The sequence below is a fragment of the Trachemys scripta genome, chromosome 3 (assembly GCF_013100865.1).
Source record: "Trachemys scripta elegans isolate TJP31775 chromosome 3, CAS_Tse_1.0, whole genome shotgun sequence".
NCBI classification, from domain to species: Eukaryota; Metazoa; Chordata; order Testudines; family Emydidae; genus Trachemys; species Trachemys scripta.
In genome coordinates, this window is record NC_048300.1 from 162,550,195 (window position 1) to 162,565,036 (window position 14,842).

General features: G+C 39.1%; 1 protein-coding gene across 1 annotated transcript in view; it reads left to right on the forward strand.

Annotated features, from left to right (window-relative positions):
• LOC117875514 (CUB and sushi domain-containing protein 1-like) overlaps nt 1-14,842 on the forward strand; it is a 1,845,931-nt gene that overhangs the window by 1,346,403 nt on the left and 484,686 nt on the right. Inside the window, exon 12 of the mRNA XM_034766897.1 lies at nt 12,046-12,158. Within this exon, the coding sequence (XP_034622788.1) occupies nt 12,046-12,158 (113 nt within the window). The remainder of the gene's footprint in view (nt 1-12,045; nt 12,159-14,842) is intronic.

Here is a 14,842-nt window from a genome sequence, read left to right on the forward strand (position 1 = left end):
GCATAAATGCTAGCTAATTATAGGGTGTGGGGAAAGATATAGAGCAAGATGCCTGTTCAGCACTGCAATGGAAAGGGCTACAAGGAGGGATTGGGATTGGATGACCTCCCTCCCTGACCCCAAAAGACTTGTACGGAAAGTGATGCATGGGAAGAAATAGGCTGCCAGAACTGTGAGCCATTATGTTACCACTCCATCTCAGCAAGAGTGAGTTTTGCTGTGGGTAAACTATGTCTCAACTTCCTGACATAGCAGCTTATCTGCCTTTAAAGCAAATGCTTCAGGACTCTGCCAGTCCAAACCTTGCTCTACAGGTAGCAATTAGTGAACCCAAATTCCTGAGTTCCCCAGAAATATCTTTCTGCAGTGTTCAGTCGCTCTTAGTGGACTGTCACAGAAATTATTAAGTTTGCTGCATCCAAAGAGACAGAGCCCAAACAGCCTGTTAGATTAGCTAAAGACTGCCATTTCAATTCTATATAATAGCACTGAGGTGGTTTTTGTAATAAAAGAAGAAATTTATTAACAAACCACATATGTTTAAGTGATTTCAAGTAAGAGTGAAAGAGCTATGAAAGGTTACAAATAATGACTTTCTAATGACTAAAACTTAACTTCAGCAAGTTACAATCTGTCTAAGCAGGTTTCTTACCTATATACTCAGTTCCAAAGATTTCAACTCCTTTGGTTGAAGGATCAACCTTTCTCAGATTTCAAGAGCTCTTGTCTCATTTGTTTCTCAGGTGATAGAAAGCCATTTTGGCATCTATTTCTGCGTATATTTTCCAAAGTCCATTTTCTCTGTATTAAGAGCCAGAAAGTTTAATCAAAACCACTTCGGCCATTGTGAGAATGAGATTAGGAAAACTTACGTTGTTTTGCCAATATTAAAATTTTGTATAACAGTTTCATTAAGAAGGTTTGGAGCAGTGACTTAACAGTAGTGTGTGTCTGTGGGGGTTAGGGTTACTCAGCGATGGGAGTGGTGACTTTTACTGTCCACCCAATTTTGGCCAAGTTATAACTATCTCTGTTTCACATCTTCAGTAGAGGCTGGCAGCTAAATTCTCTGAAGATTTCATTTGCAACATGTTGCTGCTCAGGGCTGCAGGCACTGAGGAGAACTTTCCTTGTAATTTCTTCTCCTTTTTGCTGGGGGCCACTTTTAGTGCCAGGCGCCAACCCGAGATTGGGGTGAGCCTCTCTCCTGTGCTCTTAATATTTCATGAACCAACATATTGGGCTTCAATGCTTTTACACTTTTGGGTGGGATTATTCCTTCCAAAACTCTGGATGTGTTTTATTAAATTTTAGTTTCATAGCTTTACTAATTCTGTCACATCATAAACTCTTTTCTGACTTCAGTGATATAGAATGATGAACAATTTTAATTGTTTGCTTGGTGCCAGTAGTATGAAATCAGGAGTTGGTGAGCCAAAACCCGGCACATTAAGTCATCTATTTTAAAAAGGAACAATGTCTTCATGTACTAGTTTTCCATAAAATAAAGTAAAAATAAAAATCAGTTTTCTGCACTTGAATTCATAAAACTGCTATGATTATCTCCTATGTTCCATCACAAAAATATTTTTATATAATCCCTGATCCTTTTCTTCTCTTCATGCACAGTTTAGAAAACTAATGGAGGTTTAAAAAACAATCTCAACCTTCCTAATAGTTAAAGAACAGCTAAGCTTCTTCATTTTTCTCTCTCTGCACATAGCTGGGAAACACATTTTAGTTTTAATTAATCTTATTTTTTATGGTATATAGAAAAGATAAAAGTGAGAAGAGTATGTTTTTGTTTGTTTGTTTGTTAGTTGGTTGGTTTGTTTTTTAGGGGTTGTAGGATGTGGAGGGAAGGATTTTTAGTGGTGTTGGAGTATTTCATTTTTTATGTTCCGGTTAGTTGAGTGCCTAGGAAGTTGGTACAATGAGACTCAAAGTAAAAATAGAGCCAAGCTGAACTGATGATATCTATGGACACTAGCTGCATATAGCAGCATCAACAGCAAAGCTTCAGAGAGTTAGCACGCCATGTGGGTGCAATTAAATATACAAATAGCATAGGTCATTTGTCACCTGTGAAGAATAGAGCATTACTGTCAAACTCAGTCTGTCTCTGTACAAGAGGAAGAATACTTGCAAAATCAATGAAAGGTCAGCCAGTCCAAGGGGGGAAATGCTTTAACGTATTGAGAACTCAAGAAATGGCTGAGACTGAGTTCTGTTAGAAATTTTTACTTCATAATGGAATTTAATATTGCTGATGTAGAGATCATTGACTTATAAAATTCTTAGCTCATTTTATGCTAATTGAGCGTCAGTTTGAGTAATATATTTTTTTATAAAATCTCCAAGAATATACAGTTTTTGTTGAACAATACTGTACACAATAAAATAAGTCAGAGAAAAAAAATAGAAGGTAAAGTTTAAACCATTTTTTAAAAAGAATATGGAATCTTGATGGTGATTATTATAACAATAATAATTAATATTACAATAGCAGCCAAAGGACCTCAGTCAGGATTGGATCATCATTTTGCTAGGTGATGGACAAATAGTAGACTTAGTCCTTGCTCCAAATATCTTACAGTCTAATTAAGAGAGCATGCAATAAGTGTAACAAACAATAGGAGGGAAGTGGGCAAGGGAGCCAGAGGTTAAGCATAGGAATATCACATGGCTACATAGGCTAAAAATATACACTTCCCCTTCATTCCCTTGCAACCTGGAAAAAGTGACCCTAGATTCACTGAGGTTTTATATTATTTCATTTGTCTTTGTTTTCCCTTCTGTGTAGCCTGTCCCCAACTGCCCCGCTAAGTAACATTACTAGTTCTTAGAAAACAAACCAACAAAATTATCCCACCTACTTCAGATATTAAGCTCCTTTCCTCTACATAAGCTCCCCCCTACCCCACAGAGTGTCTGCCTACTAGAGATGTCAGGATTCACACATTCTCTTTCCTTCTATAGGTCCCAGCAGGCACCAGGTGCAAAATGGCAGAAAGTCCTATGCTCAGTTATAGACATTGTACCTTGATATCACTGTGATTTGCAGTTACATAGGTGCCATTGGTGGCCTGCTCGCTACCTAATAGCTTCTTCCAAATCTTGTTATCAAAAAGGACATCATAGTGATTTGTAATTTAAATTGACATAGAAATTATCTATATAGGGGATGACTCACACCTGCTTTTACTTTGGTAGCATTTTACACCCTCTTTACCCAAGTATAAAGCATTACACAAGGTGTAATGTGGTAGAGAATCAGGGCACAGATCAAATCATCCACCACAGAAATAAATTCCCCTCTAAGGCAAATATCTTGTTAATGTCTACTAAGGAATACTTCTTAGTTTGTTGCACTCCTGTGTACTCTTCTGATCTGTGATAGTGTCACTGATGAGATTCAGATATGTAAAATCAAATAGCAAGAGTAACTTCAAAAACCAAAACACACCTGGAAGTATTTCTTACATGGAGTTTATTTCCCTCCAGCACCAATTATACCCTAGAATTAACTTTCTCCTCATTGTTAACTGCCATTAGCAGTAATGAGAGCTCAAGGGATAGAATCAGACCTCTTGTATAATATTTCAAGTAACAATTTCTGGGTTAGTTAGTAACTCCCATAGGCTCCTTCTAGACAAAAAGTGCTATACAATGGATTTCCTACTCCTTTGTACATAGAGTTTTGAGTCCACTCTTTCACTACCTGCCAAGAAGTATTGTTGCTTGTGTTATTGCAGATGCAATCATCAACCTAGAACATAGATGTAAGTATTTTTTTCACAATACCTTTCCAAATTATTTTCCTATCAGAGTGTTCTGTATAGGGCCTCAGCCAAAGCCCAGCCATGTTTACCTTCAAAGTAAACATTTTCCAAAGAAAATTATTTAATATTTACTTTTATTAAATATATACATTTGACATGTCTGCCAGTCTACTGTGGGTTCTTTGTCTCTGGGCAAATTATGCTGTTAGAAACAGACCAATCACTCTCTAGATCAGGGTTGAACTTTTGATAAATCCTGTACTTCCCCCAATACGAACAGGATGTTGTCAATCCTCCTATATTTACACTTTTTTTAATACAGAAAATTCAGTTGATTTCACTTACATTTCTGAATCAGCTCTTTCTGTAGACTTTTCTCTTATGAGAAGGTTAAAGATATTTTCTCTTCTTGGAAGCATTTCATCAGAATTCCTCTGCCATCAAACAGTTTCTTAAAATGGCTGACCTGGAAAAGAAAGCTTTGTGGCTGGAGTAGCACTGTAGGCATTCTGTTCTCCTTCCTATCTCTATGTTGAGGGGAATTTAAAAAAAAAATCTTTTCTGAAAGTAAGCTTTTTACTCAGCATTAAACTATACTCTTAGCAACAGGTGCCTGACCCTAGACAATAGCAAGGAACAACAACAAAATTACTCTGCTTATGGAAAATCAACAGCTAAATTAGGCAGTTAATGGCAGCACCTAAATACTGTGAGCAATAGTCAAAATGGCAGAAAAAGAAAGAAATCTGTAAACTCATCTACACTATCAAAACAGAAAAGTAGATTACAGTTACAACCCCTTGAAGACTTTCAGCTACTTTCAAGACTGAGAAGTTTCCAGAGATGCAATCAGGCTTTTTCAAAGGAAGATGGAACCTACCCATCTAGTTGGATTTTGGAATAGAGGCACCTTTCTCCTTAAGTAGGCCCATCTACACACCAAATTTCTAGTATCAGCCTAATCTGAGGATTAATTTTCCAAATGTGGTAAATGCCAATCCTTCTTCCCTAGATGAGACCTCTTTAGACTGCTGAGTAGTGGAAATTGTCCAGCAAGTAGAACTTAAACAATTCTTTGTAGTTACTTTCATAGTCTGTGTAACCTTATCTCTCTTGCATCTATTGAAGACATGAACCCTATTGTTAGTCCCTGAGAGAGACTGCACAGTTAGTACTTGCTATATTTTGGTTGCTTATTCCAAAAAATTCCATTTGCTCCAGTGCTATTCTGAATCTTAAAACTCAGAACAGGGTTTACCAAAAGAAGACAACACAAAAATGAAAACATACACTTTACTGATCTTGCATTAACTACCACAATAATAGCTATGAGGAAGAAAGAGTCTTACATGTCTACTGAAAAAAGCTGCCTAACTGAAGAAAATATTTGGTCAGCCTCTGCTAGATTATAGATTATTTACAAGGCATTCCAAAATAATTCCCAGTTCATGGATTGTTAGGCCTCTAATCACCATCACACTCATCAGGATATTCATTAAAATAAGAGACACGAGCAAACAAGGTTTCATGTGCACACAAAGTTTCTATGAAACTCTTGACTCACTCAAAATCAATTACCAGGTTTATGAATCTCTTGCATAGCATCTATTGCTCAGTCACTATGGTGATGGGCCCTGCAGAAAGTTCACACAGATAGAGAGGCTTTTCTTGAATGATACTTCAAATTATGGTGCCATAAAGATTCCTTATACTTTATATTGGCATCCCAGCGCACAGCATTAGCACTGCTCCTAGTCTTCTGATTTTAGTGCCATGAAAACAGATTTTTATGTACTGTCAGAATATTGAAGAGCAGTGATCACTATAGATGGAAATGCCCTTAGACTAAGCCTGAATCTGCACTGCAAAGCAATAGGGCTCAAACCCCGGGTCCCAGCTTGACTGTGACTCAAACCCTCCACTGCCACAGGGTCCTAGGTCCCAAATTCTGAATCCAAGAGATTTGTGTGTAAATGGAGGGGGTGTTTGGTCTCAAGCCTGAATGTGAGGCTGAGCCTGCACTTGAGCATACCTTGCAGTGTAGACATACCCTAAAGGGATTACATCTCATCTCTTATTACATGAGGACAATAGGTACTCCAAAACAGAATCATGCGTATCACTTGACTTGAAATCAGGGCCATCTATCTAGCCATCATATAAATTCAGAACTCCTTATCAAATTGCTGCATTGTGCTTATGATAAATCTGACTATAATGTTGTCTATCTACATGATAAAAGAGAGCAAGATGAACCAATATTTACAAGGAATTTCTCCCTTTCTTTTCAAATATGTAGAAAAAAAAATAGCTAGAATTCTCCATATCAAGGAATAAATCTGCCAATATGGACACAAGAACAAATGGATATAAACTAGCCATCAACAAGTTCAGGCTCAAAATTAGGCCAAGGTTTCTAACCATATGTCAAGGCTGTTTCCCCACTTTGAACTTTAGGGTACAAATGTGGGGGCCTGCATGAAAACTTCTAAGCTTAACTACCAGCTTAGACCTGGTCCTCTGCCGCCATCCCAAAGCTAATTCCCTTCCCTGGGTAGCCTTGAGAGACTCTCCACCAATTCCCTGGTGAATACAGATCCAAACCCCTTGGATCTTAAAACAAGGAGAAATTAACCACCCCCCTCCTTTCTCCCACCAACTCCTGGTGGATCAAGATCCAACCCCCTTGGATCTAAATACAAGGAAAAATCAATCAGGTTCTTAAAAAGAAGGCTTTTAATTAAAGAAAAAGGTAAAAATCCTCTCTGTAAAATCAGGATGGGAAAATAACTTTACAGGGTAATCAAACTTAAAGAGTTCAGAGGACCCCCCTCTAGCCTTAGGTTCAAAGTACAGCAATCAGAGATAAACACTCTAGCAAAAGGTACATTTACAAGTTGAGAAAACAAGGATAAACTAACACGCCTTGCCTGGCTGTTTACTTACAAGTTTGAAATGTGAGAGACTTGTTCACAAAGATTTGGAGAACCTGGATTGATGTCTGGTCCCTCTCAGTCCCAAGAGCAAACAACTTCCCGAACAAAGAGCACAAACAAAAGCCTTCCCCCTCCCAAGATTTGAAAGTATCTTGTCCCCTTATTGGTCCTTTGGGTCAGGTGTCAGCCAGGTTACCTGAGCTTCTTAACCCTTTACAGGGAAAAGGATTTTGGAGTCTTTGGCCAGGAGGGATTTTATAGTACTGTACACAGGAGAGCTGTTACCCTTCCCTTTATAGTTATGACACCATAAAAGGAGTGAAGTTCTAGAACAGCCTTCCAATGGAAGCAGTGTGGGGGGGAAAGCTAACTAGCTCCAAGACTGAGCTTAAGTTTATGGAGAAGATAGTATGATAGGACTGCCTACAGTGGCATGTGGCCCATCGGTGACTGCCAGTAGCAAAAACCTCCAACACCTGGAGATGGCACAGTAGATGGGGAGGGCTTTGAGTTACTGCAGATACTTTCACAGGTATCTGCCTGGTGGGTGTTGCCCACATGCTCAGAGTCTAACTGATTGCCATATTTGGGGTCAGGAAGAAATTTTCCCTTGGCTCAGATTGGCAAAGACCCTTGGGTTTTTTTTACCTTCCTCTGCATCATGGGGCACAAGTCACTGGCAGATTTAAACTAGTTTAAATGGTGAAATCTCTGTAACTTGAAATTTTTTAATCATGATCTGATGACTTCAGTAACTCAGCCAGAGGTTAGGGGTCTATTTCAGGAGTGGTTGGGTGAGGTTCTGTGGCCTGCAGTGTGCAGGAGGTCAGACTAGATTATCATGATTGTCCCTTCTAACCTTAAAGTCTATAAATATATATATAAAAGCAGATAGCCTCATTGTCAAAATTATCAGTCAAAATGGAGCATATATAATCTTATCACATAAAGGAGAAAGTCTGAAACTCATTTGTGGACTATGAGAGAACACCAAAAGACTGAATTTGAATTTCTTTGCGGTGGGGTGGGGTGGGGAATATCTATGCCTTATTGGAGTTGTTGACTAAAGCGTTTCCCTTCAGGACCACTCTAAACCAGGATGATTTGGAAAATCAAGAACTAACTATTCTAACTAAATATACTACAGGATATTAGTTGAAACTTTGCAGTTAACCAGAAATGACTCCAATAGTAATCCCCGTTTTCCAGAATATGATTAATCCAGTTGTTGTTGGTCAGAGAAATCATTTAGAGAGAGTGCAACCAAAATAAAACAGATTTTACAAGTACTTCAACGTGGATTATAATTAGAAATAAGACTAGTTTTCTGAAGATCTGTCTTTAGCAATAACCAGTTGTGACCAGGGTCCCAGTGGGGGCCAGCTGAGGTCTCTCGATTAGGGTGAACTGCAAAGAATGGGGTAGATAATCCCTCAATCTGGTGGATATTAGATTTACCAAACCAGCAGAAAAAAGCTTCTTTATTACCTCATTGGTTGCCCAGAAGCCAACAACACAGTTCCCTTGAATTAACCCCGACTCGGGACTCCATCCAGGTACCCAAGACAAATATGATGAAGATTTCTGAAAATCTTATTTCATCATATAAAAGAAAAGGTTCTACCAATCCCAAAAGATCGGACACATTACCTCCTAGGTTCTTACCCAAATACACGCCTACGCCAATTATTATTCACTAAACTAAAATTTATTTAAAAAGAAAAGAGAGAGAGTATGGTTAAAAGATCAATATACATACAGACATGAGTTCAATTTTTGAGGTTCAGATTCACAGCAGAGATGGTGAGCTTTATAGTTGCAAAGAGTTCCTTTAGAATTTAGTCCATAGGTTATAATCCAATATACAATATCACCTTCAGGGAGTACTGGTATAACTGGAATCTCAATCTGGCAACTCAAAGTTCCCCTGATTAAGTTTAAGCAGATCTGAGATACAAAGGATTGGGACCCAAACATCTTTTAAACAATTTCGAGCCTTCTTTGATAGGTTGGAGTCCTTCGGGAACAATAGATAATTAGGGTGATTTTGAAGAAGGTCCATCACTGGTACTTAGCTATACGAATTAACATAAGGCAATTGCCTGTTTCTTCACTATTCAAAGATGGTTTGCTGTACATTTCAAAGAGATGGATACAGCGATATCACATGTTTATAATACATTTAAATGCTAGGAATTAAGAGAATACAGCGTAGAGAGGGATTGTTGATTACATTGTTGACCACTACCCATATATATATATACACAAAAACACAAACATTATCTCCCCATATGTCTTTAAGGGTTGAATTTGAGTAATTTATTTTGCAGGATGCTTAACCCTTTCTGGCTATGCATCACACCAGCATAACGGGATCAGGCACACTAAGTGGCACCTCTTCTCATCCTCAGTTTTTGGGCAGTGCCTCGCTTCAGTAAGAAACCAGATGATAGATTCCCCTCTGAAACCTTAAAGGGGTCCTGGGAGGCTGGCTCATTACAGAAGCAACTTTTCCTCTCCTGGAATTGACACCTCCTCATCTATTATTGGGAGTGGACTACATCCACCCTGATTGAATTGGCCCTGTCAACACTGGTTCTCCACTTGCGAAGTAACTCTCTGCTCTCCATGTGTCAGTATATAATGCCTGCATCTGTATCTTTCACTCTATGCAACCGAAGAAGTGAGGTTTTTACTCACGAAAGCTTATGCCCAAATAAATCTGTTAGTCTTTAAGGTGCCACCAGACTCCTTGTTGTCACTGCCTTAATGGAAATTGCACTTGTTTGTTCTAGAGATGAACTCAGTATGATAGATACATTTGAATAAAGAAAAACATTTTTTAAGCTATTCACTTATTCTGTACTAGAACAAATAAAAAAAAAAAACACCTTGAGAAGCAAAGTCAATTTTTGCCTATTTCTAGTAAATGTTTAACTTCTCCTTCAAAAATATTTATCCTTTCCATGCAAACTCACTGCCCCATCAGGGTTTCTGCTTCCAGACCAACAGTGATTTCATATCTAATATATTATTAGCATTTTTGCAACTTTGGGAAAATTCCAAAAGATCCCAGGAGTAGGAGCTTACTCATTGCTAAAAGCATGATTGCTCTGGTTCTGCCTTCTAGTCTCCACAAAGACAGTGTACTAAAGTAGCTTTGGAAGACATGGATGCTAGGAGACAATAAATGATCAGGTAAGGCAAAATATTTTTTAAATGTACTAATCACATCATCTGCACACAAACATCAGTTATAACAACACGCAAATTAAAATATAACTGATTTCACAAACTTATTTTGAAAGTAAAATGGCAAAGCCACATGGATATGCTTTCTAATATTTCCAAAAAGTCACCAAATTTGGGATCTGGCAGCTCAGCAAGGGAAGTAATTTGAAGAGTCAAAGCCCTAAATAATTTCAACAATTCTCTCCCTGCAACCCCCTAAGCGGTCAAATAATCTGAGGAATATTGGCAAGAAAGCTGTCGTGATGAAGCACAAGGAGAGAGAAGAGCTCTGGAAAGTTAGGGTTGATGGGATGGTACAGGTAAGGGAAAAGTTGTGGAAGTATGAAACCCAGTGCTTGAGGATGCCACACACCACAGACAGAGCCAAATATTACAGGGGCCTCAACCCAGCCGCTAATTCTGTAGGTACATTTTTACATCCTCAGTTAATTGTCAGCACAAATAGTACTGTTTTAGATGACAGTCTACCTGATTTGCCTGCAAAATCAGGGATCTAAATGTTAGCATTTCCACCTACAAGCCTTCACCTGCAGATAATGACATGCATAAAATTAGAAGTAATTTTAAAAATAATCAGGCACAAAATGCTTTTTTTTTTTTTTTTTAAGCTATGGAACTAATGTACTGTAGGATCCTTTGAGGAGCATTTGAGTTTTTGACTAATTTCAGTTATCTTATTTAGCTTTTCATTCAGGTTTTTGTGCTTTCGATGTAAATTTGCTGAAGTTCCTCTATTCCACATATCATTTTGGATGTTCTAATAATTAATATCCAAGTGGAGTCAAAATGAAATAGAAACTGGTCAAAAAATGATTTATTTGATTGCATTAGCCTGTTCTTTTTCACAAAATGTACTTTTACATTTTTTATTTTTTTATTTTTACAAATTTGTTCATTATTAATTGTTCAGTGAATAGTTTTCAAGAACTTACTTGAGCTATGGATTATCTGTGACTAGTTCAGGCTGCCTATTCAGTTCTGTTTCTGGTTGAAGTGAATTTCATTTCTAAATTAAATAAAACTCAGCTGTGGATCCAAACTTGCTGTCACATGAACAAAACTGTACTGTTTACTGTATTTGCTGAAAAGCAAACAACACAGAAGAGTGAACAGACTGAATCAAAACCAATTTTTAATTCAGCAACAGTTCATGTACAAGCTTTATGCAATTCAACCAGCTATATTTACAATACATTGTACTTGAATATTGACCTTCATTTAAACCTCTATTGTGATATATATGTTGGGCCAAATCCAGTCCTGGCATAGATAGACAGGTGCATTTCCACTGAAGTCAGTTTGGCCCATTATGTTTTTGAAATTAGTTTTTCAGTGAGTACTCCCATTGACAAACTCTCTCTGCCATTCCAAAAATATAAACTAAAACTAAAAATAAAAATATGTTTTGATGAAACTTGAGGATTCTTTTTTCCCCTGCTTGATTATTAAGAATTTGCCATTTTCCCCATATTTTGTTGAAATGTTGTCAAATAATTCTGTTCACCATATTTATATATTGTGCACATTCAACTGTTATTTAGGAGATTATCTAAGTTAATTAAGATTTACTAAGCAAAAGCTATTTATGACTGTAGTTCAGTTTCAATAATATATTTTCCCCATTCCAATTCTGAAGTCTTTCATTTTAACTCTGCAACGAAAGTTTCTTGGTATTCAGTCTTCCCTGTTTTGAGAAGAATTTTAGTTCCTTAGAGGATACTTGCCATTTTTATTGTTACCTACAGTCTTGAACACTTCAATGTATGTGTAGTAGCTTACTGAAAAACAGCACATTATGCCACAAAATTTCACTGTGTTACTTATTGTATGTTGTATTAAAGCAGTTGCCATTAAAAAGTCTACATTTGCTAACAGTTATCACACATTGCTATCTGAAATACCAGTTATTTCCTAAAAATAGAGACTAGTGTGAATTAACTACTGCCAAATGTGGACATTTTAGAAAGTAGGATAATGTAATTGTTTAAATATCATTTTAACATCAAAATATATTTTCTGTTCATCTATGTCACCCATGCATCTAGAAATGACATTATGGTTTATCCTATCTGCAGACTTACTGGCTCTAGTGTTCCTGATCTTATTGTGAGCATGAGCAACCAGATGTGGCTACATTTGCAATCTGATGACAGCATTGGCTCACCTGGATTCAAAGCTGTCTATCAAGGTATGAACCAAATTAACTTAACTCATTTACATTCATAATCTAGAATCCTTTGATACACAACAAAACATATATGTACTTTAAATGGGTTTTGTGTAATAAGGCAGCCTGTCGGTGCTAGACCAATGGACTAATAGCTAGTGCAGGTGTGGCTCTAGCCTCTTCCTGGTAGAGGGGCTGAAGTGGGCCAGACACTAAATTGGAGGGTTGTGTCGTCCCCCCCGTCCATGCCACAAGACCCTGCCCTCTCCATGCCCCACCCCCGGGTAGGTCAGAGACTGAAAGCCGTAGTCGGGCAGTGCAGGGCACTGGCTGCTTGTAGCTGGTAAGAGCTGCCTGGATTGGGGACTGCAGATCCTACACCTGCCCTGGGGAGTGTGCCCCAGCAGGCAGGGACACAGGCCTGGGGCTGCTCTCAGGAACCCCAGCCTCCTGCCTGGGCTGACTTCCCAACTGCTGCTCGAGCTGATCTCTCTTCAGAGATGGGCAGCTGAAGAGTGGCAGCTGCTACAGGGGGGCTAAGGCAAATTTTGGGGTCACAATAGCCCCCCAAGCCAGCACTGCCCCATATCTAGTGCTAAGCAATGCCTCACTGGAAATGTTGGTTCGGAATGGCTGAGAATGGGGTTGTTATAAAAGTGAAAGCCAAAACTTTCATACTTGTGTGGCTTAAAAGTGAATGGAAGCTGTAGATCTACATCACTTTTGAAAATCAGGGCACCTTTATTTAGGTTCTGAAGTACAGAATTAATTGCTTAACTTTAGATACCTAAGTTTGCAAATCTTGGTTAGTATTATCAACCTTCAAAAGAGAGTTGGGATGGGTAAAGCATTCATATTGTTTTCATACACCATAGAGGCTCTTTTCAGATTTAACAAAAGATATACAGTACCTGCCATATAAGCCACAGAATGAATGTATTTATTGTGGCTGTCGGTAATAGAAGGGTCCGCATATATAGGGGGAATATATGGTCCAGAATAAAGAAGTCGTGGAAATTCTTAAGCCCTGTACTTAGCTAAATTTATTCTGCTACTATGATAAGCAGCTAAGTGCCTGTAATGGGGTGCACTCAACCCTCGTGAGTGCCCCCTGGGCCAATTGCGTGTGCCTGCGCGTGCACTCTCTCTCCCTCTCTCTGATTATCCAAGCTCTGGGATAGAGCAGTGCCCCAGGACTCCCTTCCTGGAGACAATGTCTTTGCCCTCTTGGGCTTCCTGGCTGCATAATTATAGTTCATTTCCCCCTCTGAGGTGCTTCAATGTCCAGACCACTTCCCCCCAGTGGCTAATCGGGGGTGGGGAGGGAACTGTGCCTGCCTGCTACTCCAGGTCCCAGCCCAGGGATCCTGCAGAGAGCAGCCATCTGCTGTGTCCCTTTAACTATTCTGCACAGCTTCTCTAATTCCCTGGGCCACTTCCACGTGGCCTCATGCCGTCTTCACCCTTACTGCAGGGCCATTTCCTAATGGAATCCAAGCAACGAGCTCAGGGCTCCTTCTGGTAGTGCTGCCCCGTCTGGGGTTCTGTAGTTCTGTCAGCCAGCCACACACCATCCACCCTCCTACATCTCCAGCAAGGAACTGAACTGCCTCTGGTCCTGCAACTCTACTTATACTAGGCTGCTGGACCCCGATTGGCTGTGTCCCACACAGCCACTTTAGACAGCTTGGAGGACCTCTCTACTGCCTTTTTTTGGGGGTGGGGTTGTGGAGGGGGGAGGGTTGTTGCAGGGCCATGAGGCCTCCAGCAGAGAGCCTCAGAGGGTCTGGTATATCTCGTCACAGGGCCTCTGTAACATAAGCCTTTATAACTATCTGTTTATGGACTTCAGTAATACCAGACTATGAGGCTTCTTATATATCGATTGGGTTGTTACACTCTGGCCTTAACTATATAACCTGGTATTAATATACAACAGGTATTATTTCAGATTAAACACCTTTTTATGATAACTGCAGCTCAAATTTTGCAGTTTATAACAGATCTTAAAAAATGGTATAATACCTGATTTATTCCTGTTAGTTTAGTTTACCTTAAGGACAAGAGATAGTTACTGGTATCGTTAGTGATTTCTTTAAGAGGAGCATTCTCAGTATGTCAAGCAAATTGTTCCTATCTAATAGTTACTTTGTCAAAGTTACTTTTAAGAACGTTTCAAGCTCTTATCCCAGCCTGCCTTTAGCTATTTAAAAAGGATTACTAGGCAGTAGTTATTTCTTCTTCAAGCTGTATACTACCACTAAAGGTATGTGATGCTCTGGTGCCACATAGCCTTGGGAACTTTTTGGAAACCAGTGCATATTTGGACTACATAACTGACCTAACAAGACACCAGATCTTTTGGATCCAAATTTACAAGAGGTCATGTGGCCTCCAACAGGGTCCTGATCCTGTGCACAATCAGGATTCATCTCTTTTGAAGTCTCCTGAGAAGCTGAAGGCTCTTTGCAGGATATAATTTATCTGGTCCTGGAATTTCTCTAGCACTGTGGAAGTCGGGTCCATTATCTGAGTCTGTTGGTGTTAGGGCAACCTTCTTGCTGAGAGGGTCCTGTGGCACGTTTAAGACTAACAGAAGTATTGGGAGCATAAGCTTTCATGGGTAAGAACCTCACTTCTTCAGACTTGCATCTGAAGAAGTGAGGTTCTTACCCACGAAAGCTTATGCTCCCAATACTTCTGTT